Raw genomic sequence first — 24846 nt, 5'->3', positions numbered from 1 at the left:
ACATCAGTTGAGGTAAACTGAAGCTCAAGCATGTTCACTTGAAACGTGAGAACCAATGAGGTCCATTCTCGTGTTACGCATCACGTTTGAGCTTCTGTTTATGTTTGCTGATCAATGTTTATATGAATAAAAGCCTAAATTCAATCTGTACATCATTTACATTTATGCATTTGGCAGACGATTCTATCCAAAGCGACTTACATTGCATTCTTATCATATCGCGATTGAGTCTCTTTTCTTTTGACCGCTCATTTCATATGGATTAGTGTTATGATCTCTTTATGAACTTTTTGTCAGTTGCGTAGCTGTCTATGGAGGGACAGAAATCTCTCAGATTTTTTGTGTTCTGAAGATGAGCGAAAGTCTTGCGGGTTTGGAACGAGACGATCAATTAATGACAGAATTGTCGAATTAATGACATTTTTGGTTGAACTATCCCTTTAAACTGAACACTTTGCTGACTTAATCAGCGTGAACAGATTATCTGACAAACGTAGTGAAGTCATGTGACAACAACTAAAATGTTTAATGTGGAATAATGATCTTTACTCATTATTAAAAACAAAAATCCTTGTAATTTATAAGCACTTTGTTAATATTTGTATTCGTTTCTTTTGTAATCTACATGTGTGACAAGCCAAAGAAGCTTTGTATCAAAAGAAGTGTTTGACGATCATTTTCTAGAAGATAGAGGAGGACTGATGGGAGTGTGACGTCAGCGCCTCCTCTAGGATTGTCCACTGGACAATCTGGACAATCTGGCTCTGAGACACGCAGTTGTGTGTGTGTGCTGAGGGGAAGCAATTAACTAACCATGCAACATGATTCGGTTTCAAAGATCTTTTTTTTTCTTTTTCTTTTTCTTTTTCCAAAGATCTTGAAACGCCGTCCACTGGTGACTCCTGCTGGTGAGAGCGGTGTAAATGCAAAGAAAACTTGCATGTAAAAACACCTTTTACAAATCAATTGCAACTGCTGTAATGCTAGTCTTTAGTTGAATTGTGTGGATTGTTTTATTAAGAGCTTGGTTAAACAGGCCAATAAGAGACTATTTAACTCAAATTAATCCTTTATATTATACAAATGTGTCATTAAACACATTTATAAAATTTATAAATCTTCCCTAGACTGTCTACAAATTTACAAATTCAAGACTGTCTACAAATTTAAAATGTCTACAAATGTATATATCTTCCCTAGACATTTCACAATTTGCACATTTTGCAATTTAATTTAAAACACAACAGTAACTAAATTAAATTAAAAAAAACCCAGTAAGACTGAAATTAAAGGGCATCACAAACATATATTAAATGTATTAAACAGAGACACGGGTCTGTGAGCAATTTTAAATGATAGGCTATCTCTTTAGTTCTGTGATTTTTATTGAAATCACGTGACTTTGGGAGTTTTTGACACGCGCTCCTCCGATTCGGAAGTTGAAACTTGGAAGTTGAAACCGATAGAAACTGAAGCTGGTTCGAAAGAAATGATTCGCAAAGGTTGCGAAGCTTCACGAATCGTGTTTCGAAAGCGTCCATTACTACAACAAAACACCCACAGTTTTAAAACAAGGATTTTCTTGTTACAATTGGGCACAGCAAGTTTGTTGTGTTGGATAGGACCAAACGATCTGCTTTTAGTATTGTTTTCAAAATCTCACAGATTGAGAGATTATTGAGAGTTTTCAGCCTACTGGTTTCTGATTAGCTGATTTCTAAAAGTGGATTCAAACTGGTATTTTGTAGGGAGATATGTAGATTGTGGTCATTATTTCAGTATCTACCAGTAGGTGGCAGTGTTAAACAGTGAGTGAACGCCTCACTATACACATAGCCTAGTTTTGGCAACAAGCGTTTTAATAGTGTTGTTGTTGTTGTGTAATAAAATCTACACAGCTATATATATTTCTATAGCTTTTTTTTAAATAAAAAACTATTTATTTTATTTATATCTAATATTTTTTCAGCAAGGACACAAACTGATCAAAAGTGACAGTAAAAACATAATAATGTCTTAATAATGTAATGTTACAAAACATCTCTATTTGAAACAAATGCTGTTTAACTTTTTATTCATCAAAGAAATCTGGGGAAAAAGGACCAGTTTCCAGAAACATTAAGTATTATATATATACTATACTATATTACTACTAATATATTACTTTGATAATATGAAATGTTTTTAGGAGCAAATCAGCATATTGGAATGATTTCTGAAGAATCATGTGACACATAAATATGTATAAATATATCAATTGTTTTTATTGTTGTTGTGAAGTGAAAATGTAATGTCCTTTTGCCCTTTTTTTCCACAAAGCAAGTAAACATGCAGACACTATTTCTTCCTGTCTTAACTGTCACTGTAAATGCGACATGTTTAGTGTTTGAATGAACATCAGACTTTCCCCGCCTATTTCTTATTGCTCTTTCTGAGAAGCAGGAAGAACGTGTGCTTGTTAACCACAAACGACTTCCAGTGAGCGAAAGCGAGAGAATTCACACATAGACGAACTACACAGCCGCGTGTCGTGACTCTGGACAGCTCTGATGGAGCTCTACACAGAATCAGTGGACTATCTGAAGTCCCATGGCATCTCGCCTGGTAAGACTGCTTAAACCAAATTAACCTTGCCTTTCAATATTTTTCTGGTTTATTTACTTCAGCCTTGAAGCATATGTTTATAGATAGATAGATATGTGTGTGTGTGTGTGTGTGTGTGTGTGTGTGTGTGTGTGTGTGTGTGTGTATTATATATCATGTTATGTTTTCCTAACAGTGATTGATGATGAGATAGTGGATTCGGACTTGCTTCAGGATGTGTTCCCTGAGGAGACGGAGTGGGTTTCTCAAAGCCCTCTGCAAACTGATCCATGTTTGCCATCCACTCCAGTAAGTGTGCAGTTCAAACCTTTACTTTATATATGATGCATATTGCAGGTCTATGTCAGAATAACAAGACTGATAATTGACAAAAAAAATAAAAATAATAATTGACTGATGCGAGGACAATGTTGTAATGTTTTTCTTCCAGACAGCCGATAGCCCAGATGACCTGCTTCAGAAGAGAATGGTGGTCCTGAAAGGGGTTTTAACCAGCGAGGAGATCTATCTGACAGAGCTTGAGACGCTGCTCACGGTAACTCTTTCAAACAGGACTCTTACTTACTTATTCTTAATATAAATATACATATATTAATATTCACATTTCTTGGCCGAAGCATTTCCTCAGTGTGGTGTCAGAAGACTCTTACTTTCCAGACTGTGCAGATTGGGATTTGGAAAGTGAAAACCACTGTGGTCGAGAATCATAGATAAGAGAAATAAATAAATGTTATTTCTAACTTATATTGCCAAGCCTGCATATTAACTACTTCCTTTATTCATAAAAATAACCGTTTGTTGCCTAGGTAACAATTTTATTGTTTTGTCTTTAAATACCTCGGGATTATTCATGGTTGTCCAGTCCATATCAAGTTAGGGTTTCTTCTCACGCTCAAGATGCCTCTCAGCGCTTATTTTTTAAAGATTCAGTTTCAGATGCACGTTTTTTAAATCAAACCTTCTGTCATTTCCTGTAGGTCAACTTCTGTTTCTCTTAGTGAAGTATTGCTTCCCTTTCTAGTCAAACCATTAGTGGTTATCCAAAAAGTCCAGGATGACATGCAACATAATGTTGAAGTACAGAATGCATGAAAAGTGTCAAGTTTTCAACCACTTCCTCACAGGAATGGTGCCAGGCAACTTCACACAGAGTTTTATATGAAGAGAGTATAGTATAAGTATATTTAAGTGTTTTACTAATGTTTCAGATGGTTTGCATTTTTTGTTTACATTATTAATACTATAATGTATTTATAAACGTGTACATTTTCAGTTACATCAGTTATTTTCATAAGCAAATTTCAGTTCCCAATCTTTCTTTCGTTCTCTGATGTTTGTCCGTTCTCTCTCTCTAATTTCTCTTTCTCTGCAGCCCATGAGAGCTTTGAGGGCGGCAGCGGGAACCTCTCAACCCGTGTTGTCCACGGAGCAGGTTCAGACTGTGTTTTATCAAATCCCTGAGCTCAGAGATCTGCACAAGGACTTCTACACTAGCCTTCGGACTAGACTCCAGCCAGATAAAGTGATGGATCAGCAGGCACAACAAGACCAGGGGAGGGAGGAGGGCCCGGATTTGCAGCTTTACCAAGCGGAGCATTATCTATCTGTGGGAGACCTGTTTCTTAAGTTTGTGAGTTATTATTATATTTTTTGGCAAACATGTGTTTAGGTTGGTCACATTATAAAACTGATCTTATTTTACAACCATTCGCAGTTCACAATTGACATCAACATAAATGATAATTGAACACGCTATATTCTCTCTTGGCCTAATTTTTGGTGGAACATCAAAGGTTTGACTCTATTGACCCATTTGGTCGCACCAATTCCCACCTAAAAAGATTGAATGTCAACTTTTAAACTTTGTTTTTGGTAATATTAATCATTTATCAATTTCATGAAATTGAAGTTCAGTAAGTGAGTTATATGTTGATTATGAAGCAGCTCTGACCTATTCGGTGAGTTTGTTAAGTGAAGGATTTGTTGGAAGGAATGTAAAATTTAAATTCTGTCATCATTTGTTCACCTTCATGTCGTTCCAAACCTGTAAGACATTCGTTCATCTTCGGAACACAAATGAAGATGTTTTTGATGAAATCTGAGAGCTTTCTGTCCCTCCATTGACAGCTACGCAACTGACACTTTGACGTTTCAAAAAGTTCATAAAGAGATCGTAAAACTAATCCTTTTGAATTGAGCAGTTTAGTCCGAATTTTCTGAAGAGACTCGATCGCTTTATATGATGAACAGATTGAATTTATGCTTTATATCAGCGGACATAAACAGAAGTGAATGAACATTTTCGAATGAACGAACAGAGAGATTAAATGAACATTTTCACACTTTGCATGGACCACTTTGCAAACCCCAGTTTGAAAAAACGCAGGTTTACAGAATAGCTCATATATATTCATTTGTTAATAACTTTGGCCTATATTGTTTCCACCTTATTTTTCATGTAAGAGTTGAAGTGGCCATTTGTAAATTCAATGGCTGCATCCGAAATCGCATACTTCCCTACAGTATAGTAGGCAAAAAACAGTATTTGACAAAAGAAGTATTTCTGAATACACGGTACTCATAAAAGAGTAGGCAAAAAGTATCCGGATGTCCTGCTTCTTCCGGCGAGATTCTGAGGTGTGCATACAATGGACACTTTACTATCCCATGAGGCCACAGGAGAGGATTTATGAATGACAGTGAAGCGATACAACTGACGCTGGTAGGTCACATGATAATGACAACATGGCAAATGTAGTACGTCCGGATTACATTCATACTTCACACACTCATACTAAATAGAACATACTTTTTTAGCAGTCGTGAAGTAATTACTTATTCACAATAAGTACCTACTCAAGAGAGAGTATGTCTCTGAGTATGTCTGACAGGTGTCATTCGCTTCCAGTCTATTTTTTAGCTGTACAAAACAGCTTGTTATGCTATTTGAGATTGCAAATTGGTATTTCTTACCATATTATTTTAATGTAATGTCGTAATTATAAAAACACTCATTTGTAAGGCATTAGTTTTACTGTTTACTGCACTTTGTTATTCTTAATCTCGCTTTTTTTTTATTGTGGTGTAATTTGCAGGTCAACCAGTTAGGTGTGTATCGGGGCTTCATTGACAACTATGAGAATGCAGTGGAGATCGTGCTAAAGTGTATGCAGTCGGACCAACGTTTCAGGACACTTGCAGAGGTCTTACGCATTTCCCTTTTTTGCAAAGCATCACTATTGTTATCTCTCATACTTGTTCTGGGAAAAAAAGTCCCATAGAGTTAAGATTGGCATGACGTGTAAGATCATATCTCTGTGCCATACCATCTATTTAACAAAGCAAACCTAGCAAACATACAGCAACATGAATGGGCCATATCTCAGCACCAGAACATCATAAAGACATTGGATGATGTCTGCAATCACACAAAACACCCTTGCAACTACAGAGTGCCGAGATTTGCCACTGCTCGCACCGTTCACATTTTAGTTAACTGTATTGTCTTTTAGAGGAAGTGCACAAATCCCTTTGTCTCTTGTTATCTATAGAGCATGATGTCCTCCAAAGGCTCAGACCATGTCAAAACTAAGTACACCTTTGAAGGTAATCAGTGCTTCTCTTTATGGTTTTGAATAAATGATTAAATGCTGGGAACATTCAATTATTATTATTATTATTCTCCGCAGCTCTCCTGTATAAGCCGTTAGACAGAGTGATGAAAACCACCCTCGTGTTGCATGTGAGACACTGTTCAGGATCACATCTCTCGTTTATTTATAAGTAAGTATTAATCCATGCCTATGGATTTATTAACGTTTTTCTCTATCCTCCTCAGGACCTGTGGAAGCACACGCCCCTCGACCATCCCGATAGCGTCACGCTACAGGAAGCGCTTCGTCTCACCAGCAGCTTCCTGTCTGGGGTCAATGAAAGGTCGCAGTGCAAACGTGCTGTCATGCTTAGCAGAGGAGAGGTACTCCCTCACCTTACACTGCACGTGTCACGTGTTCATGCACATTTGATTTAAAATGTAACATTCTTCATCATATGCACATGTGCATGTCCACAGAGACGTCAGCTATTGCGGGATGGGTTTGTGGTAGATGTGTGTGAGAGTGGGCACAACCTGAGACACCTCTTCTTGTACGCCGACATGCTGTTATGTGCTAAACTGACAAGTGCAGGGTGAGCCTCCGCTGATCACTGAAAACCTCATAATAACATCATAATTTAAAACAATTCTGTTACGTATTAGCATGATATGGATGTGTACTGTATGAGCTTATGTGTATTGTCATTTAAAGGAGGCAGGCACAGTACAGATTTTGCTGGTACCTGCCATTGGTCGGCCTGAAGCTGCATTGGGCAGCTGAACCTCTGCCCTCATCAGACTACCAAATGAAAATCAGTAAAACCAGAGCCAAAATGTACCAGCTCAAACAAGCACTCCAGCAACATATGGTAAGGCAATTTGCATGTGATTGACTGGGTTTTTCAGTCATTAAACTAAACAAATATGAGAGGAGACAGAGCCTTTGCTATTGCCGGCCCTAGGCTGTGGAACAGCCTTCCGGTTTACATCAGAGCGGCTCAGTCTTTAACTGCTTTTAAATCTTCTCTTAAAACCTATTTTTTTTCTTTAGCTTTTAATTCATTGTGAGTTTTTGTCATGAATGTGTGGTTTGTCCTTGTTCTTTATCTTGTGTATTGTTCAGCACTTTGGACAGCCTTGTTTTTAAATGTGCTATATAAATAAATACAAACTTGAAACTTGAAACAAATATGCTAAATTAAAGGTGCAGTAAGTGCTGTTGAAAGTGGATCGGACTGAGCAGCACAACACTCTTGTAGCCAATCAGCAGTAGGGGGCGTGTCCAATCATGGTGGGGGAGGAGAGAGAGTGAGCCAATCAGCAGTAGGGGGCGTGTCCACTCATGATGGGGGAGGAGAGAGTGAGCCAATCAGCAGTAGGGGGCGTGTCCAATCATGGTGGGGGAGGAGAGAGAGTGAGCCAATCAGCAGTAGGGGGCGTGCACACTCATGATGGGGGAGGAGAGAGAGGGCAAGAGGGAGATTTGAAGAAAGACTGTAGAAAGAGAGATGGCTGAGAGACATTACAAAAGAGAAAAGCTCAGAGGAATATCACTGGGAAAGAAGGGTTATGATCATGCAAGAGCTTTAGGACCCGCGTTAATATTAGAAAAGCTTTCCAGCGCTGGAGAGACCTGAGCGGGAAGGCCTGAAACGGATGCAGATTTTGTGTTGTTTCTGCTTCATATGTGAGTAACATTGGTTTTGACATGTTTCAAAGAACCAAGATATGCTGTTGATGTAATGTGAGCTCTAGTAAGAGGATAGTTTTGAGTGTTATTGTTTGTCTGGATCTGGTGTGCTGCTGGCGACTAACAAGCGATTTTGTTCTTTCTTGTCGTTTGTTCATCATCTTCGCTTTATTTTGCATGTAGCTTTTTTTTATTTGCTTGAATTGCTTCTGCTAAAAAGAGACATCCACTCTTGTATTGAGTGTTTGTGCATTTTGGGGCGGAGCAATGAAGTGAGGGGTGTGTGTTTGTTTGATTTCAAATATCAACAATGATTCTCAGAAATCGCTTACTGCACCTTTAAAGCGTTAGTTCACCCAAAAATTAAAATTCATTAATTTCTCACCCTCATGTCGTTCCAGACCCGTAAAACTTTTCTTCATCTTCGGAACACTAATATAGATCTTTTTGATGAAATCTGAGAGATTTCTGTCCCTCCATTAACAGCTACGCAACTACTACTTTGACGCTTCAAAACATTCATAAAGAGATCGTAAAACTAATCCATATGAATTTAGTGGTTTAGTCCAATTTTTCTTAAGAGACATAATCGCTTTATTCTTTTATTCACATATAAACATTCATAAACTCACACATCAGTTGGAGAAGCGTCTCGCTGCAGCCTGCGGTGGACATCCAAGAGTGACGTTAGAAGTTAGCCTGGCTAACCTCAGACCTCTTTCTCATTGAGACGTGGTCTGGGAACCACATGTTAATTTTCTCGTATTTGAGGCGTGGTTTACGAATGCCCAGAGCCGTTTATTGGCCGCTACGAATGCCTATCAAATGCGCCGGTACGTAGCTCATAGCCAATTGTTTCAATTATACCAGATGACGTATGTAGAGCGACAGAAATTCCACGAGGAAGAAGACGAAATAAACTTGTGTTCTAAACTACTTAGAACACCATCTAAGGCTGCATCGAAAGGTAACTTCTCGTCTGATGCCATGTTGGATCCATAGATATAAACAAACTGCTTCAGTGTGTCACAAAGACGTCGTCATCGTCTTGCTGCTCCCTCCCCGTTCTGTGATTGGTCCCCTCGCTGAGGCGAAAATCTGGTCCATGGTGTCCAGGCTGCCTAGCAGCGTGAATAAAATCACGCTGCGCTCAAGGCAGCATGGGGAAACCCAGGCTAGTTAGAAGTCACGCCCATGTCCAAAAACGACACATTCTCATAACATGATCCCCCCCCCCCCCTCCCCTCCCTTCCCTGATTGCCTACACTGATCCCTAAACCTACCCGTCACTGTAACCTTAATTAAAGGGATAGTTCACTTTGAAATGAAATTTTGGTATGTTTTAGCTTACCTCAAGGGCATCCAAGATGTAGGTGTCTTTTTTTCCGCAGTAGTTTCAATTTTGATATTTTTAGGTCAAACCGTTCTTGTCTGTCAGTCATTTAATGCAGGTCTGTGGTCACGGTCTCAACGAGCATGCACAGAGTCCAAATTAAAACAATTCTCCATCGTCCAAATTAAACAATTCCCCATCGTAAGTACACATTGATGGCCTAAGACACGAAACGAGCGGTTTGTGTGAGAAAACGAACAGTATTTATATCGTTTTTACCTCTTAAGCACCCTACACACCGGGACGAATATCGGCGCACGTTATTCGCCAGCGTTTTTCAACGCGTTTTTTGTGTTCACACCCAAGCGATTTTCGCTGACGATGAGCCGAGTGAACATGCAAATTCATTCCCTGACATTAGATGGCGCTTAATGTGAAACAGAAATACCCCGGTACACAAGGTGCAATACCACTCCATAACAGTTCTCTTTTATCAAGATTTTTGTAGTCGCTGTCACGTTTGTCATATAGTTCTTTATGTTCCGACACCAGCAGCTCTACATTCATCTTGCCTTGCATCTTCCTCGTCTTATTTCTTCCCGGCAGTGTAGACGCTACTTGGCGTATATCTTCTTCGCCGTTACGTATGTGTGCTCGGCAAGACCGTTTTGTGTTTGAGCGCCCCCAAGTTGTGTTTTACTGTAACTTCAGAAGCTCCAGAGTCCAGACACGTGAGCAAAAGCGCCAATCTCATTGGTTGGATAGTTGGTTGGATAGTAACGAACCCGAGGCGTTTTTTAAAAAATGACGCTTTTACGCGTGGCGTTTTTCGCGTCGGTGTGCACACTCACATTGGCGCCCTTTGTTTAGTCATGAGGCGTTAAACGTCGGCGAATATCGCGCGCAAAATTCGTCCCGGTGTGAACAGGCCTTTAGTCTTACCTCGTTTTTACACTAGATGTCGCCTCGTCTACGGCAGTTCATTGGAACGAATGTTTTTAAGGCGACATCTAGTGTATATATCTATGCACCAGTCTGTGTACACGTCACACACCAGGAAGCGCGCGCGCTCTCAGATCACTTGGACGTGGCTGTGTATAAGAGGTAAAAACGATATAAATACTGTTCGTTTTCTCACACAAACCGCTCGTTTTGTGTCTTAGGCCATCAATGTGTACTTACGATGGGGAATTGTTTAATTTGGACGATGGGGAATTGTTTTAATTTGGACGATGGAGAATTGTTTTAATTTGGACTCTGTGCATGCTCTTTGAGACAGTGACCGTAGACCTGCATTAAATGAATGACAGACAAGAACGGTTTGACCTAAAAATATCGAAATTGAAACTACTGCGGAAAAAAAGACACCTACATCTTGGATGCCTTTGAGGTAAGCTAAAACATACCAAAATTTAATTTCAAAGTGAACTATCCCTTTAACCAATGAAATAAGCTGCAGGGCGGGATTTCTGGTGAAGTGGTTTGGGGAAAAAAATCACGCTTCCTTCATTAACTTTGAAGCAGGAAGAAGCATCGAGAAGACTTAACCCTCACACCTATTTCTTTTTAATTTTCTTCTTATATTTCTGTTTTTATGAAACCCACCTAAAACCTACCCTTACGCCTTAAAACCCTTTAAATTGGAAATCTACATACAACAAATCAGGTTTCCGGGGCGTAACGGGGATGGGGAGTCACAAGGTGACGTATTGGACACGGGCGTGGCTTCTGACGTCACGCTTGGATGTGGGCAGGTTTGGTTGTCCAGCACAGAATGCAGCGAGCCCTACTTGATCAGTTGTGGTAAACGGAAGCTCAAGCATGTTCGCTTGATGTGCGAGAACCAATGATGTTCATTCTCGTGTTACGCAGCACGTTTGAACGTCAGCAAGAACCAATGATGTTTATTCTCCCGCGTCAAGTAGGTTTGGTTGAGCTTCTGTTTATGTTTACTGATCAGTGTTTATATGTGAATAAAAGCCTAAATTCAATCTGTACATCATACAAAGCGATCGAGTCTCCTCAGAAAATTTTGACTAAACCGCTCAATTTATATGGATTAGGTTTACGATCTCTTTATGAACTTTTTGAAGCGTCAAAGTGGTAGTTGTGTAGCTGTCAATGGAGGGACAGAAAGCTCTCAGAAATTCATCAAAATATCTTCATTTGTGTTCAGAAGATAAATGAAAGTCTTACAGGTTTGGAACGACATGAGGGTGAGTAATTAATGACATTTTTGGGTGAAATATCCCTTGAAAAGTGTTAATGCATCAGGGTGTAACTTTATTTTGGAGTGTTTTGCTGACAATGGCGCAGAGGTTTGGTAAATCTCCCAAAAAAAAGTTCTAAAGAGGAAAAATAAACTTTTTTTAAATAACAGAACAGAAGTGAAGTTCCCTTTTAGATAGCTTCATAATTGTGTGTTTGTTACAGAAAGGAGGCAAGGGATCAGTTTCTCGTGCTGTTGATCGCTTGAGGAGGAAGTTTGAAGAGTGTGAGATCTGGCTCTTGACCAACACACCATCTTTTACTTTAGACCTTCACAGCACCAGTGGAAAGGTGAAACCACAACACAACACCACAACATACAAGCACATCCTCTCTGTCTAAAATAGGCACTAATTTTTCTGATTCAGTTTTTAATTTTTTTTAATACACTTCACAATACATACTGTACTGTTCCAAAGCAGTCGAATAGATATAGAGAATAAAGGTTTAATACCCCTAATGAGCTGAAATGAACTTAAAGGCTTGCCAAGTATTAAAAAAAAACTCCCTAAGATGTTTAGTTAAATAAGGAAGAAACCTTGAAAGGAAACAGAGTTTTCTGAACAAAGACCCAAGTATGACTAGATTAAAATTTCCATCCACAGAGTCACACTGTCCGACTGTTTTCTTTGTGTGACCTGAATGAGTGGAAAGAAGCCATTGAGAAACAGAGCGGAAACTGTGAGTGCATCTTTTTCAAACTGTATTTTGTCCTGATGATTGATTTTATGATCATAACTCGCATTTTTGTGTATGTATGTGTTTGACAGGTATAGAGACAGTTCCTCCAGACTTGCTGTCTGTAACCGGTTCCTGTATCAAACTCAGAATGACTCAACAACCCCCCCTTCACTGCGTTCGATCCAGTAAAGACACCTCTGTATTTCTCTTTCTAACTTTTACTCAGTAAATTTTGCTCTCATATTGCTATCACACTTGTGCACAACGAATGCTCTCTCTCTCTGTCTAAATTTCACAGATGAGAGTACACACATATGTGGTAGCTTATATGTGATGGTTCAGTCTGCGTGTGGTCTGCAACACCCGAGCAGTAAGTGACAAAACGCACGTTGTCTTTAGACGAATGGAAGTTTCCCAGCCACACATCAAACCCACAAACACATCCAATACATTCTGCCCTAAAAATGAAGCACAAATTGCTTTCATAAAAGCTGTTTCTGAAGTAACACACTACAAAGAAACAATGTGCCCAATAAGCTTCATATAAAATTAATAATTAAAAAAAGCACCAATTTTCAATCAATATACAGTATAAAGTCTTTTAAAGGTGCAGTAAGCAATTTCTGAGAAGTGCTGTTGAAAGTGTATAAAACCGAGCAGCACAACACAATCAGCAGTAGGGGGCATGTCCACTCATGATGGGGGAGGAGAGTGAGCCAATCAGCAGTTGGGGGCGTGTCCACTTATGATGGGGAGGAGAGAGAGTGAGCCAATCAACAGTAGGGGGCGTGTTCACTCATGATGACAGAGGAGAGAGAGTGAGCCAATCAGCAGTAGGGGGCGTGCCCACTTATGATGGGGAGGAGAGAGAGTGAGCCAATCAGCATTAGGGGGCGTGTCCACTCATGATGGGGGAGGAGAGAGAGTGAGCCAATCAGCAGTAGGGGGCGTGTCCACTCATGATGACAGAGGAGAGAGAGAGCAAGAGGGAGATTTGAAGAAAGACTGTAGAAAGAGAGATGCTGAGAGACATTACAAAAGAGAAAAGCTCAGAGGAATATCACTGGGAAAGAAGGGTTATGATCATGCAAGAGCTTTAGGACCCACGTTAATATTAGAGAAGCTTTCCAGCGCTGGAGAGACCTGAGCGGGAAGCATTGTTTCTGCTCCATACGTGAGTAACATTGTTTTTTTTCATGTTTCACAGAATCAAGATATACTGTTGTTGTAATGTGAGCTCTAGTAACAGGACAGTTTTGAGAGTCATTGTTTGTCTGGATCTGCTGCTGCTGGCGACTAACAACCAAACTCTTGTTTGTATTTACTCTTATGTACTGTATGTTCACTTTATGTCATTCCTTATCGTTCATTCGTCATCTTCGATTTATTTTATGCAATGCATTATTTTGCTTAAGCTATGATAAAGAGCTCTTGCATTGCGTGTTCGTGCATTTTGGGTGCGGAGCAATGAAGTGAGGGGTGTTTTTTTTTTGGGGCTGATTTCCAATAAATACAGTGTTTTTCAGAAATCGCTTACTGCACCTTTAATTAAAATTCCATGCAATGAATGCTTTGAACAATGTCTTCCAATAAGCATCTTGTCTTTATTTCACCGGACCTTTCAGGTGCATATGTGTGTGTGGAGGTAGACGGCTTTGAGTTTTACGACAGACGAAAACAAACCAGCCTTTCAGCCTTCTGTGTTACACCACAATGGGATGAAGTAAGTGGTGGGAAGCCATTGTGAATTTTTAGAAATCAGATAATACAATCTGTGATTTGTATTAATGTACTTAATTTACTGAATTGATTTGAATTGTATGTGTAATGGCATATAGGAGCTTGTGTTTCAAGTGGACGGAGCTCAGCGGCTGTTTCTGGTATTTGTGTCGCAGTGTGAGAATGACACACAGGATGACATTGTGGGCAGGGTGGTATTAAATGTGAGTTCACATACACATACCTTTCAAACTTATGGGGTCAGTAAGACTTTTTGTTTATGGAATTAATACTTTTATTCAGCAAGGATGCATTCAATTTATTAAACGTGTCAAATGTAAAGACATTTATAATGTTACGAAATATTAAAATTTCAAATAAATACTGTTTGTTAAAACTTAAAAAACAACAAAAAAAAAAACGTATTATGGTTTGCACAAAAAACTAAGCAGCACAACAGGTTTATTTGAAACCAGAATTATTTTTGTGGAACACAAAATGTAGGATTTAGCAGAATGTGTAAGTGGCTCCAAAAGGATATTTCTTGTGTACTGTATTATATGTAATCCGAAGCCAAATGATGCTCAAAAAATATGGTGACAAAATTTTCATTTTTCGGGTAATGTCTAAGTCCAGTGTGCATAATACTATGGTCTATAACTGAATCATTAAGACTCACTGACGGTTTTACCATCATCTGTTATAAGCTTTAGGTTAAACTACACATATACAGTTTTGGTTCAGTCTGTCCATTTAGGTGTTGATGTAATGTATAAAGGAACTGTATATGTGTGCTTGACAGCTGGACCCTGACAACATGTATAAGAAGTGGAAGAAAGTCACTTGTTCTTTGGGCCAAGTTGATGTAACCCTGTCAATCAAATACGTGCCCCACCCTCTCGAGCCCCCTAGCACCACCCCTCTTGTACAGGAACCAGTGTTCTGTGTGCCGATTGGACAAGTGGCAATGTGAGTTTACAATCCAAATCATTTTTACAGATCACAACTTACTAATACTGTAAGGAAGCTGCCATAATGCTGTATTTATTCAGTATTGTTTTTATTCAGTCTATAAAGTATTTGAACAGGTGCTGTATGTATTTTTTTGTTGTTGTTACTGTACTTAAGAATAAAAATACCATAATATGTTTGCAATAAGTTCACATACTTGTTTCTCCAGAAAACAATTCTACTGCCAGTTATTCTACTTTGAAATGTGCATTCCTTGTCAAAATGTCTGTTTTTGTTTTGGTCTGTATGTTCCCGCCCTCTGCCAATTTAATAGTATTTTCACACCCCGGGTTGCCAGTTGGTATCCGAAAGCGCATACTCTCTTGAGTAGGTACTTATTTTGAAAAAGTAATTACTTCATGACCGCTAAAAAGTTTGTTCTATATAGTATGAGTGTGTGTAGTATGAATGTAATCCCGATGCACTACATCAGGGTTCCTCTGACTCGGTCCTGGAGGGCCGCTGTCCTGCAGAGTTTAGCTCCAACACTGATCAAACACACCTGAGCAAGCTAATCAATGTCTTCAGGATCACTAGAAACTCACAGCTAAGTGTGTTTGATCAGGGTTGGAGCTAAACTGTGCAGGACAGTGGCCCTTCAGGACCGAGTTTGAGAAACCCTGCACTACATTCTCCATGTTGTCATTATCATGTGACCTACCAGCGTCAGTTGTCTCGCTTCACTGTCATTCACAAATCTTCTCCCATGGCCTCATGGGACAGTAAAGTGTCCATTGAATGCACACTTCAGAATCTCGCCAGAAGTAGTATTTTGAAAATATTGCACAGATTTGTACCCATTTTAACCACTAGTGCTCAATATTACATACTGCACCTTTAAGCCACAATTAAAAATGTATTAATGCTATTGCGTTTGATAGCAAAGCAAAATAGCAAGAATATTAAAGCAAAACATAAAAGCAAGTGGCATTCATTTATTTAAATCTTTAACACTTCTCAAGCTAAACGTTTCAAAATATTATTTTTAAAATCTTAATATGTACACTTCTGGACACTTCTATTCAATGATATTCATACAATTTCAAAGTGATATAAGTGTCCAAATAATCTGTAAATTAGGAGGAAGACATGTTGCAATCTTCTAATAAGCTTCCTTCTGTCATCATGAGGTTTTCATTTGTGATTCTGCTTTTTAAGAGATGAAGAAATAGAGCTGTTTTGTCATCAAAAAAGGAAGAGGAAAATGAAAACAGAGTGAGAAGTGTTCAAAGGCTTAATTGTGCCTTTCTTTGTGTGTTTACAGGCAAGAGAGTGTGCTGGTCCCTCACATTGTCCGTTCCTGTGTGGAGGAGGTTGAGAGGAGAGGCATGACTGAAGAGGGCATCTACAGAATCTCAGGAGCCAGTAGCGAAATACAAGCACTTAAACATGCATTCAACACTAGTGAGTCTGTGTGTGTGTAAGGGGTTGAACAACTTCAGATTTTATAAAGTCGACATTTATGTGATTAAAGTCGAGTTAGTCACTGAAGATGTCATTAATGAACAAATAAGCCTGAAGCTCGAGTTGAGACTGAACGCGGGTTGCCTTGTGCACAGCTATGATGACACCGCGCTGCCCACAAGGCTATCGCTCCCACATAATAGCTTATTTTTATCAGTTCTTTTGTCTTTTGGTTGTTATATTGCTCACAGATTTCTGCTCGTTCTAAATCAGATACAGATAAAATAGCACATAGTAAAGATTACATTTATATGAATGCATTAATTGCGTGAGAATTAATTCTACCTTGCAGTGTTTCTCTATTAATAGTGAAGCTTGTGGATTTTAGTTACCAAGAAATGTGCTAGAATGTTTCAGTTTCTAAGCTATTTTATTGATAAATTACAGAATTTGTCAATCACAGAACAGATTAATCACAGAATCTTTCAATTACAGAAATGTTGACAATACATTTCTGCGAATGATTCTGTGTGTGTGATCTGCACGTGATGTGCGAAGCTACTGTCTGTATGTGTGTGCGTTACAATTCAGCACTCATTAGTTTAGAACGGCGATTAACTTACATGTATAATAAGCTGTTTAAAACATGCATTCACCTGATCACTTTTGAGCATCTAGATGGTATAATCAAACATATCTCAGAGCTCTCAGTGTATGCAGTTATTTGTCATTTTAACTGTTGGAAACGGAGTGTAAAAGTGGACTTCAAAGATTTCTTATCCTGTTGCGCCCTCTATAGGCCATGATCAGAGACTAGTCGACGTCAAGCTTAAAGTCCCCCTGCGGTGAACATCAAGTTTTTAATGTTGTTTATTTGTCTATATGGTGTCCTATTTAACGGCGGCACCATATAAGCAAAACATTAGCAAACGGCAAATAGCGCATAGCTGCTAGCCAGCGGTTAACTAGCGATTCAAAACAAAAACATTACAATTAAAACCGCTTGAACATTTTATTAAAAGTATCATAAAACACGAGTGTCATTAAACTGCTGAAAATACTTACATTTGTGCGACTCACTTCTGGGAAATTCCTACCCCTCTCTTTCAAGTGTGGTCCTCCGCAAACTTCGTTTCAAGGGCTATGTAGCCCTACGCCTTGGCCCTAGCCCTTAATCAAAATGAGAATTGGGACACCACTTCCCCTCACATGAACGCGCAAAACCGAGGGGAAGGGGTAAGAGTAAGGGGTAAGACAGAGAAATGAGACGCAGCCTTAATGAGGCAAGGGTGTAGAATTACATTCAAGCAAATTTTTTTTCAAGGAAAAAACGCTTATATGTCATTGTGTCAGTTTTAAGGGATAAAATGATTGACAACATTAAAGCGTCATGGTAGAGCATTAAAGCCGACCAGTCTGTGCAAACCCTAGTGTGTGTGATTTTCACAGTCCTTCTCTCTCTCTCTGTAGATTACCGCGAGGCTGTGAGTAAACTGAGAAGTATAGATGTGAATGCTGTAACAGGCACTCTGAAACTGTACTTCAGAGAGCTTCCTTTTACTCTTATTCCCTCTGAGCAATTCAAGGAGCTCTCAGATGCACTAGGTGAGCCCTTCACACACCTGAAGGCAAAATTGCCAAGGTCAACAATTGCACATGCAACAATGATGATGATGATGATGATGAAGCATTTGTAATGAAAATCTCTCTCTCTCTAGACATTGCTGATCCATATCTCAGGGCTGACAGCATGCTGACTCTGTTGCAGGCTCTGCCAGATGTAAACCGCAACACTCTCCTCTTCCTCTTACATCACCTGAGACGGTACATAACATCCTTTGAACACGTAACTGTCAAAACACTGATTTAGTTTCACACCAGACCGACCTGAAATCACTTCTGCCATTGATGGATGTAAATAAGAGAAATATGTTTCTCTGTTTTCTTTTCTTTCTCTCCCTCTCATGCACATAACCCTCTCTTTCCTTGGCTTCCTCAGTGTTGCAGAGAGAAAGGAAGAGAATAAAATGTCTCTGAGTAATTTGGCCACAGTGTTTGGCCCCAGCCTCTTGCGCCCTCCAGTGGCTCGAGTCGACATATCTCAAGAAGTGGAGGTTCAGGTGAGTTATTATTGCTACTTCATTACAAAACATAAACGTTTGATGTGTCCAGTGTAGTATTGAGGTATTATAAGCGAGATCATTTCCTGGAAGCCTGAGTGTTTACGCACACACATGCATTTTTTGTATTCTGATCATCTGGGGTTTATTTTAGAAGAAGTGAAACAGCACATTTCTACACTCAGTGGATACGTCCCCACAATGATGTGGACTTATGAAATGTGGAAGAAAAGTCCCCTTTCTGTGTGGTTTTTTTTTATCTAGTGTGGTGTTTCATTTCCATGTGTTGTTTCCACAATTTTTGAGTTAATGGCCTATTTCTCTTAACAAGCAACACAATTTAATGCATTTTTAATCTTCTTTACAGTTATATTTTTGTTCAGTAATACAGTAAAAAGGATATTTCTTTCCAGCTTTTTTTGTTGGCCTGCACGATTTAGGAGAAAAAAATATAAAAATATAAAATAATTGCAATAAAAATAAAAAATCTGATAAAAATTGCGATTCCAAAAGAAAAATCATTGTATATCAATTTTACTATATTAATAATTATTACAAAATAAAATATTAATCTAAATAAAAATATTACTATTGTAATATTTCAATGTAAAATTAAAAATGTAGTATTTAAGAAAAATAATTTTATTTTACCTTAAAATTACAATACAAATGTTTATAGCTTAATTTCTTCATTTTTAAACATTAAATCATAAAGCTTATATCTTGCCAGAATACCACAGGGAGCCATTAAAGCTTCTCTTTTCTTGACCACATCCAATTTGTAAGCACTTCTCATTACATTTTCACTCTGAAACATTGCAGTTCATATAAATTGATTAAATCGCACCCATGCTGATTTGAAAAGCCATATCCTTATTTTGTTTCTATTTTTATTAACCGTGCATCCCTGCTTATAACTGTTATTCGGATATTATTTTTAATAGTCACCTTTTTGCAGACCATTAGTTATTTAAATTTTTGGTAAACACTGCATGTATACATTAATGTATATCAGTTTAACCCATTCAGGCCGATTTGTAGACCAAGTGTGAAGTAAGCGTTATCAAATTGAAGGATTAATCAGCCAATCCTGTGTCATCTTACATGATTTTTCACATCCACATGTGTGTTTTTGTTTTTCTGGTCACAGGTTCAGGTGATTTTCCTCTATCTGCAGTGTCAGAACCTCCCAGAAGCTCTTCTCACAAAACACCTGGACATTGATGAGCTAGAGACATGAGCCTTCAACACCCAGACTCCTGTCTGTCTGCATGTCCATATTCATGTTCAACTCACTTTATTTTACAGATGTTTCATATTTTATTTGAAGTTTATTAAAAAATGACATGACCACAAGTTGACCATGTTTTAATGTTTCAGTACTAAAATACAGTCACATTTACCATTGCTCGGTATAATTTCATGGGCAAAATCCCGGTATTCCAATAGAAATCTGCACGTTTGGGAGTTTCGTAAGAGAATACGGGTTTGACTCACATTGCACGCTCATACAGAACTTCTGTAAGTTGCTATTTGAATGGGGCATTTCGGGACTCATTCCTCTAAGGCCTTGTTTACACCTGGTATTATTAAAGGAGACATATCATGCTTTTAAATCGTTCCTTTTTACATATAAATCATACATTTGTAGTCTATATAAAGCGGAACTGCAATGCTTGGGTCTGAATTCCTCATTATTATAGCTCCACAGGCCCCTTTTCTACCCCTTTTCTGATGTGCGTCTGAGAGCAACTCGTTTTGGTGCGGTCTCTTTAAATACAACTGAGACACTTCATACCCCGCCCCCTCTCCAGGTTGCAGAGGTGACACTCGGTTCAACTCCACCCCGTTCGGCCATTTTTGTAGTTTGATAGCAGAGATACGATTATCTAGCGGCACAGAAACTTTTTATTCACACGTTATTAACAAAATGTCAACAACGGAAGACTTGTCCAGCCAGCCTTACATGTTCGAGCCAGAGTCGGAGCCGGAGCGAGATGAAAATGAAGACGACGAACCTGCAGAACAACGTCTTCATATGGATGTATCGCAATGGTGTGTTACTGTATTTACACATGAAACTTTGGTCTTCCGACCTTTTACCACCGTGTCGATTTATTTTGATTAATATGTGCAAGGGAGAGAGAGCAAGACAGCGTCTAGTTTGGAGACGGTGTCTTGTTTACACTTTCGCCTGGCTCCGAAGAGAGAGAGAGTGCGTGCGCGCGACCGGGTCTCTCTCTCTGCTCGTTCTTTCAGTTAAACATGCGCCCTGTCACAAGCGCGGCAGTTCATCTACATTAGACGGTGTAATGAAGCGTGTGGGTTACTACATCCAACAACCGAACATTTTAACTTACCCTCTCGTAACTTCTGCATCTTTTAGCTTGGACTACAAAATTCCAGCGAGAAATAAAAATGGCGGATTGCTCGAAGTGGTGGGCTGGAAGTCAATGTCCTTATTTGGCAGTTCCGCTGCAAATACTGTGACGTAATAGTTCAAAAAACGTCATAGATAACAGAAAAATCGGAACAGGTTGAAAAATAAGGCCAAAACAGAATATAAAGATATCAACGAAGCACCTGAAGAGAATAATTTCAACTTTTCTGTACTTCTAAACACTCCAAATATACAACAAAATGCATTTAAGGGCTAAAAAAGTGGATTTAGCATGATATGTCCCCTTTAAGATGAGTTTTGGTCGATCGGATCACAAGTGGACGACGTTAAATACAGGTGTAAACAGGGTCTAAAATGTCTTGAGCTTGTCCACTTCCCACCACTTCCAGAAGTAGTCAAAAACACATTCGACCGGATTGCTTTCATAGTGTAAATGCTAATGTGGTCAAATGTGTTCGAACAGCAACAAAAGACCGTCTACTCTCCACTACTGATCTAATGCGTAACATTATGGGAAGTGCTGGACAGATGGGATTTAAACTATCGGCTGAAGACCCAAGACCCTAAGATGAAAAACATACCAAGCACAATGTTCTCTCATTCCTGATTTCTAACACACACTCACAGCGTTCGGCTGATCTTGCGGCTGTCAGAGCAGAAACTAAAGCTGATGCTCTCCGTATGTTTTTCCGTCGTCTCCGGTCGTGTTCATATGTAAATTTCACAAGCTTATTTTATCCATTAGATCAAAAGATTTGAAAAAGCCCACACATTTACCCACCCACTGACCCTCCCCTCGAAGAAATCAGGAAATCAAGTGGTTGAAAGTGGACAAAAGAGACAGATTAAAACACCAGGTGTAAACAGGAAATGTGTCTCCCTCGTCTGATCGACCAAAACGCATACTAATACCAGGTGTAAATAGGGCCGAGCGTCCTTTGATCCAGGACAGAAAAGTATTTTCTTGTTGTATGTAAAGGCCTCGACTGACTGGGACCTTATAGAAACAGACACTCTGGGTGGGCCGAGAGGGTAATAGGGGAGAAAGGTGAAGTGAGACACTTGTAATATCCTACCACAGATGGCCAATTCTCTCACACACACACACACACACACACACTTGTGGGGGTTAACAATAACTCTGCCGCTCTCCCCACCCCCTCACCCCCACCTCCATGCAAATCAATCCGCTATGGTTCAGCTTCAACAAGACCAAGTTCACCATGACATGCAGGAGCACTTCAAAGAGACCCATGCTTCCTAACCTCTCTCCCGCGGTTTCTGGGTGTTGCTTTTCACCTCAGCTTATGCCCCACCTGGCCGGGGTGGGATTCTCTCTCCCTCCCTCGGCCTGATTTTGACTTTGATCCATAATCCAAACTCGGAAAAGCGCTCCCGTTCCCAGCGTTCCAGTCAGGAAAAGTGCAGCGATGTCAGATGTGTGCAGTAACGCCATCCAGACATGAACCCGGTTACAACGTAGCATCAAATGAGTTATGAAAAAAATCAGTGCTCCCACGCTAAGACGGACACCAATAAAACAGGTTCCAGCGGTTAAGTGCTAACGCAGACGGGATGATCAGAAAAGGTCTGGATATTAGTATAAAAAGGAGTGAATGATGGATTGAATGGGGGAAAGCACAATGAAAGATGGACATTATTAGCAACGGCTGTACCTCTGTAGGGGGTCGAACTGAAGCTTAGATTTGAGGCGCAGTTTGAAATGTACGTCAGATGCTAACAGACAAAATAGCCACATGAAATATGATCAGATCACTTTAGCACAGGGGTTTTCAATCATCTTGATGCCAAGGACCCCTAAATATGATAATCCCCTTGCAAGGGAACACCTTCCTAAAATATAAAATCAGCTTTATATATTCATGTATTATACATAGAGCAGCTATATATATATAGCTATGAAATAACTCATTATATATATGTATATATATGACACATTTGTACTGTGTGAAAAATAGTAAACTTTTTTTTCCCAGCTTTTATGAACGGATTATAAAAGTCCACATTGTTATTGTAGATTAAATATAACACGGATAACATCAAATCAATATTTTTTATCAGGTTAAACTGATTATTAGTCACTCCTTTATCTAAACCTCTCACCCTCAGTCGCGCATATCCGCCATGTTTTGTAGTTTTGGAGGGCAGTTGTACAGTCGTTATTGCGGTGCATTGTGGGATTGAATGAGTGCACTCGATAACGTCCACTATGGTTTCGGACAACACCACTACAAATGGCTGTCTACTCAAATAGTGCCCTATTTAGGGTATAGGGGGGATTTCAGACACAGCCACAGTTTCTTCCCCGATTGCAGCAACATCCATGTTTATTGCAGATAATAAGATGTGGTGATTTTGTTCTCTTGAACACATGGGATGGAAACCCTGCTTTATTCACAAATGTTTTATGCGATATTCCAATTTTGCACATAAAATGGAAACTAAAACAAAAACAAAAAAACTTTACTGAAAAGTTTACGCTGCAATGAAGGAGAGACAAGCAGACAAAACTTCAGAATATGTAGTGAAATTATTTAGCTATTTTATTGGATTAAATATGTCACGATCAACTTTACACTGATTTTTCGCTTTGTAGAAAAAGTTTAAATTAACTCTTTAAAATTTAAACCAAGCTCTCACTTGCACATACTGTACGGAAAAAGCAAGATCCGCCTGTGGGAGTAACAGTTCTGAAAGGTAGGTGTTTCCAATCTTTTTTAGTACAGTATAACCCGTCCGTCAGTTAGCCTAATCAAGGTTTGGAAGGTCAAAGTTCATTTTAATTTTAGCAAACCCAACTAGCAGCACATCCTGATGACACACAGATGCAGATCCACTAACCTAAAGGTAATTCCGTCGACTGAGCTCACGGCTGCCATTTTGTCACTGTTTGGATGCATTTTTATTTTTATATATATTTGTGTGTTCTGTTGAGGTTCATTAGTGTGGCACCGTGAACCATGTACCACAGATGGCACCAGTTTTATTAGAGTTAACACCAAGCGGGGATCTTGTTGCCATGGACGCAATGTGTTCGTATGAGAGGCATGCATGCAAGGGATCAACTGGATTGACCTCCTCACTCTCGGGTTAACAGAAGCCGTGTGTGTATCTGGTTCCCTGTGCCCGTCTATGCGTGATCTGAACAAGAGTGTGTTAGCAACATGTTCGCGAAGGCTTATTAAACAGTGAGGTTCAATCTGGGGTATCATTACTCACACTGTGAGAAAGAACAGAAGAACGTGAGCGAGCGTGAATGCGGTGGAGGTTGTTGAACTTTGCCTCTGTAATGCACTGTAGGCCTCATGTCTCGTAAAAATTCCCCTTGCCAGCCAGTAAACACACGGGACCCAGAACTCGCCGTTTATTCCACCTGCATTCACTCTGTATGTTTCCTAAAAGAATATTCCGGGTTCAGTACAAGTTGACAGCATAGTAGCATAATGTTGATTTCCTCAGAATAAAGAAATGAGTCAAATTGACTCTCCCTCATTTTTCCTTAAAGGAAAATTATTAATGATTATGATTTCACTTTTTTAACTTTAGTTAGTGTGTAATGTTGCTGTCTGAGCATAAACAACATCTGCAAAGTCACAACGCTCAAAGTTCAAAGCAAAGGAAGATATTTGCTTTTTAAGAAATCACTTTTTAAAGGGGGGGTGAAATGCTATTTCATGCATACTGAGTTTTTTACACTGGTAAAGAGTTGGATTCCCATGCTAAACATGGACAAAGTTTCAAAAACTAAGTTGTACGTTTGAAGGAGTATTTTTGTTCCAAAAATACTCCTTCCGGTTTGTCACAAGTTTCGGAAAGTTTTTTTCGAGTATGGCTCTGTCTTACGTAAGATAGGGCGGAATTTCCTTATATGGGTTCTAAGGGCACTTCTCCGGTAAGATCGCGGCCGCGCGCGCACTCGTAGACTAGAGCAAGAGAGTGAAAGCAGTTCGCCATCAAAGCGCCCTGCCCGGCTTTTGGGAAGTCAATGTCACCAAAGAA

The 24846-nt window shown here is 39.3% G+C and overlaps 1 protein-coding gene across 1 annotated transcript; it reads left to right on the top strand.

Moving 5' to 3' along the window:
- Positions 1-2478: 2478 nt before the first annotated feature.
- On the top strand, positions 2479-20038 carry LOC307155742 (active breakpoint cluster region-related protein). The gene is made up of 22 exons (XM_079866665.1): positions 2479-2604; positions 2780-2892; positions 3035-3139; positions 3977-4234; positions 5700-5807; positions 6156-6210; positions 6294-6346; positions 6443-6580; positions 6677-6792; positions 6912-7068; positions 11656-11781; positions 12096-12171; positions 12261-12356; positions 12470-12541; positions 13797-13894; positions 14010-14114; positions 14693-14859; positions 16166-16305; positions 17776-17910; positions 18024-18129; positions 18305-18425; positions 19576-20038. Exons 1-22 carry the CDS (start codon positions 2550-2552, stop codon positions 19663-19665), a joined length of 2490 nt encoding a protein of 829 aa, XP_079722791.1. The 5' UTR covers positions 2479-2549; the 3' UTR covers positions 19666-20038.
- The last annotated feature ends 4808 nt before the right edge of the window (positions 20039-24846 follow it).

Source organism: Squalius cephalus (genome assembly GCF_949319135.1).
Source record: "Squalius cephalus genome assembly, chromosome: 3".
NCBI classification, from domain to species: domain Eukaryota; kingdom Metazoa; phylum Chordata; class Actinopteri; order Cypriniformes; family Leuciscidae; genus Squalius; species Squalius cephalus.
This window is presented reverse-complemented; position numbering and strand designations above follow the sequence as displayed.

What these genes read in the sequence shown, in the direction of transcription:
- LOC307155742 (XM_079866665.1), top strand. Translation starts at nt 2,550, where the DNA reads ATGGAGCTCTACACAGAATCAGTGGACTATCTGAAGTCCCATGGCATC. An exon ending in GTTTCAGGACACTTGCAGAG is followed by an intron (nt 5,808 to 6,155) that starts GTCTTACGCATT and finishes TGTTATCTATAG; the next exon opens with AGCATGATGTCCTCCAAAGG. An exon ending in CTCTTACATCACCTGAGACG is followed by an intron (nt 18,130 to 18,304) that starts GTACATAACATC and finishes TGGCTTCCTCAG; the next exon opens with TGTTGCAGAGAGAAAGGAAG.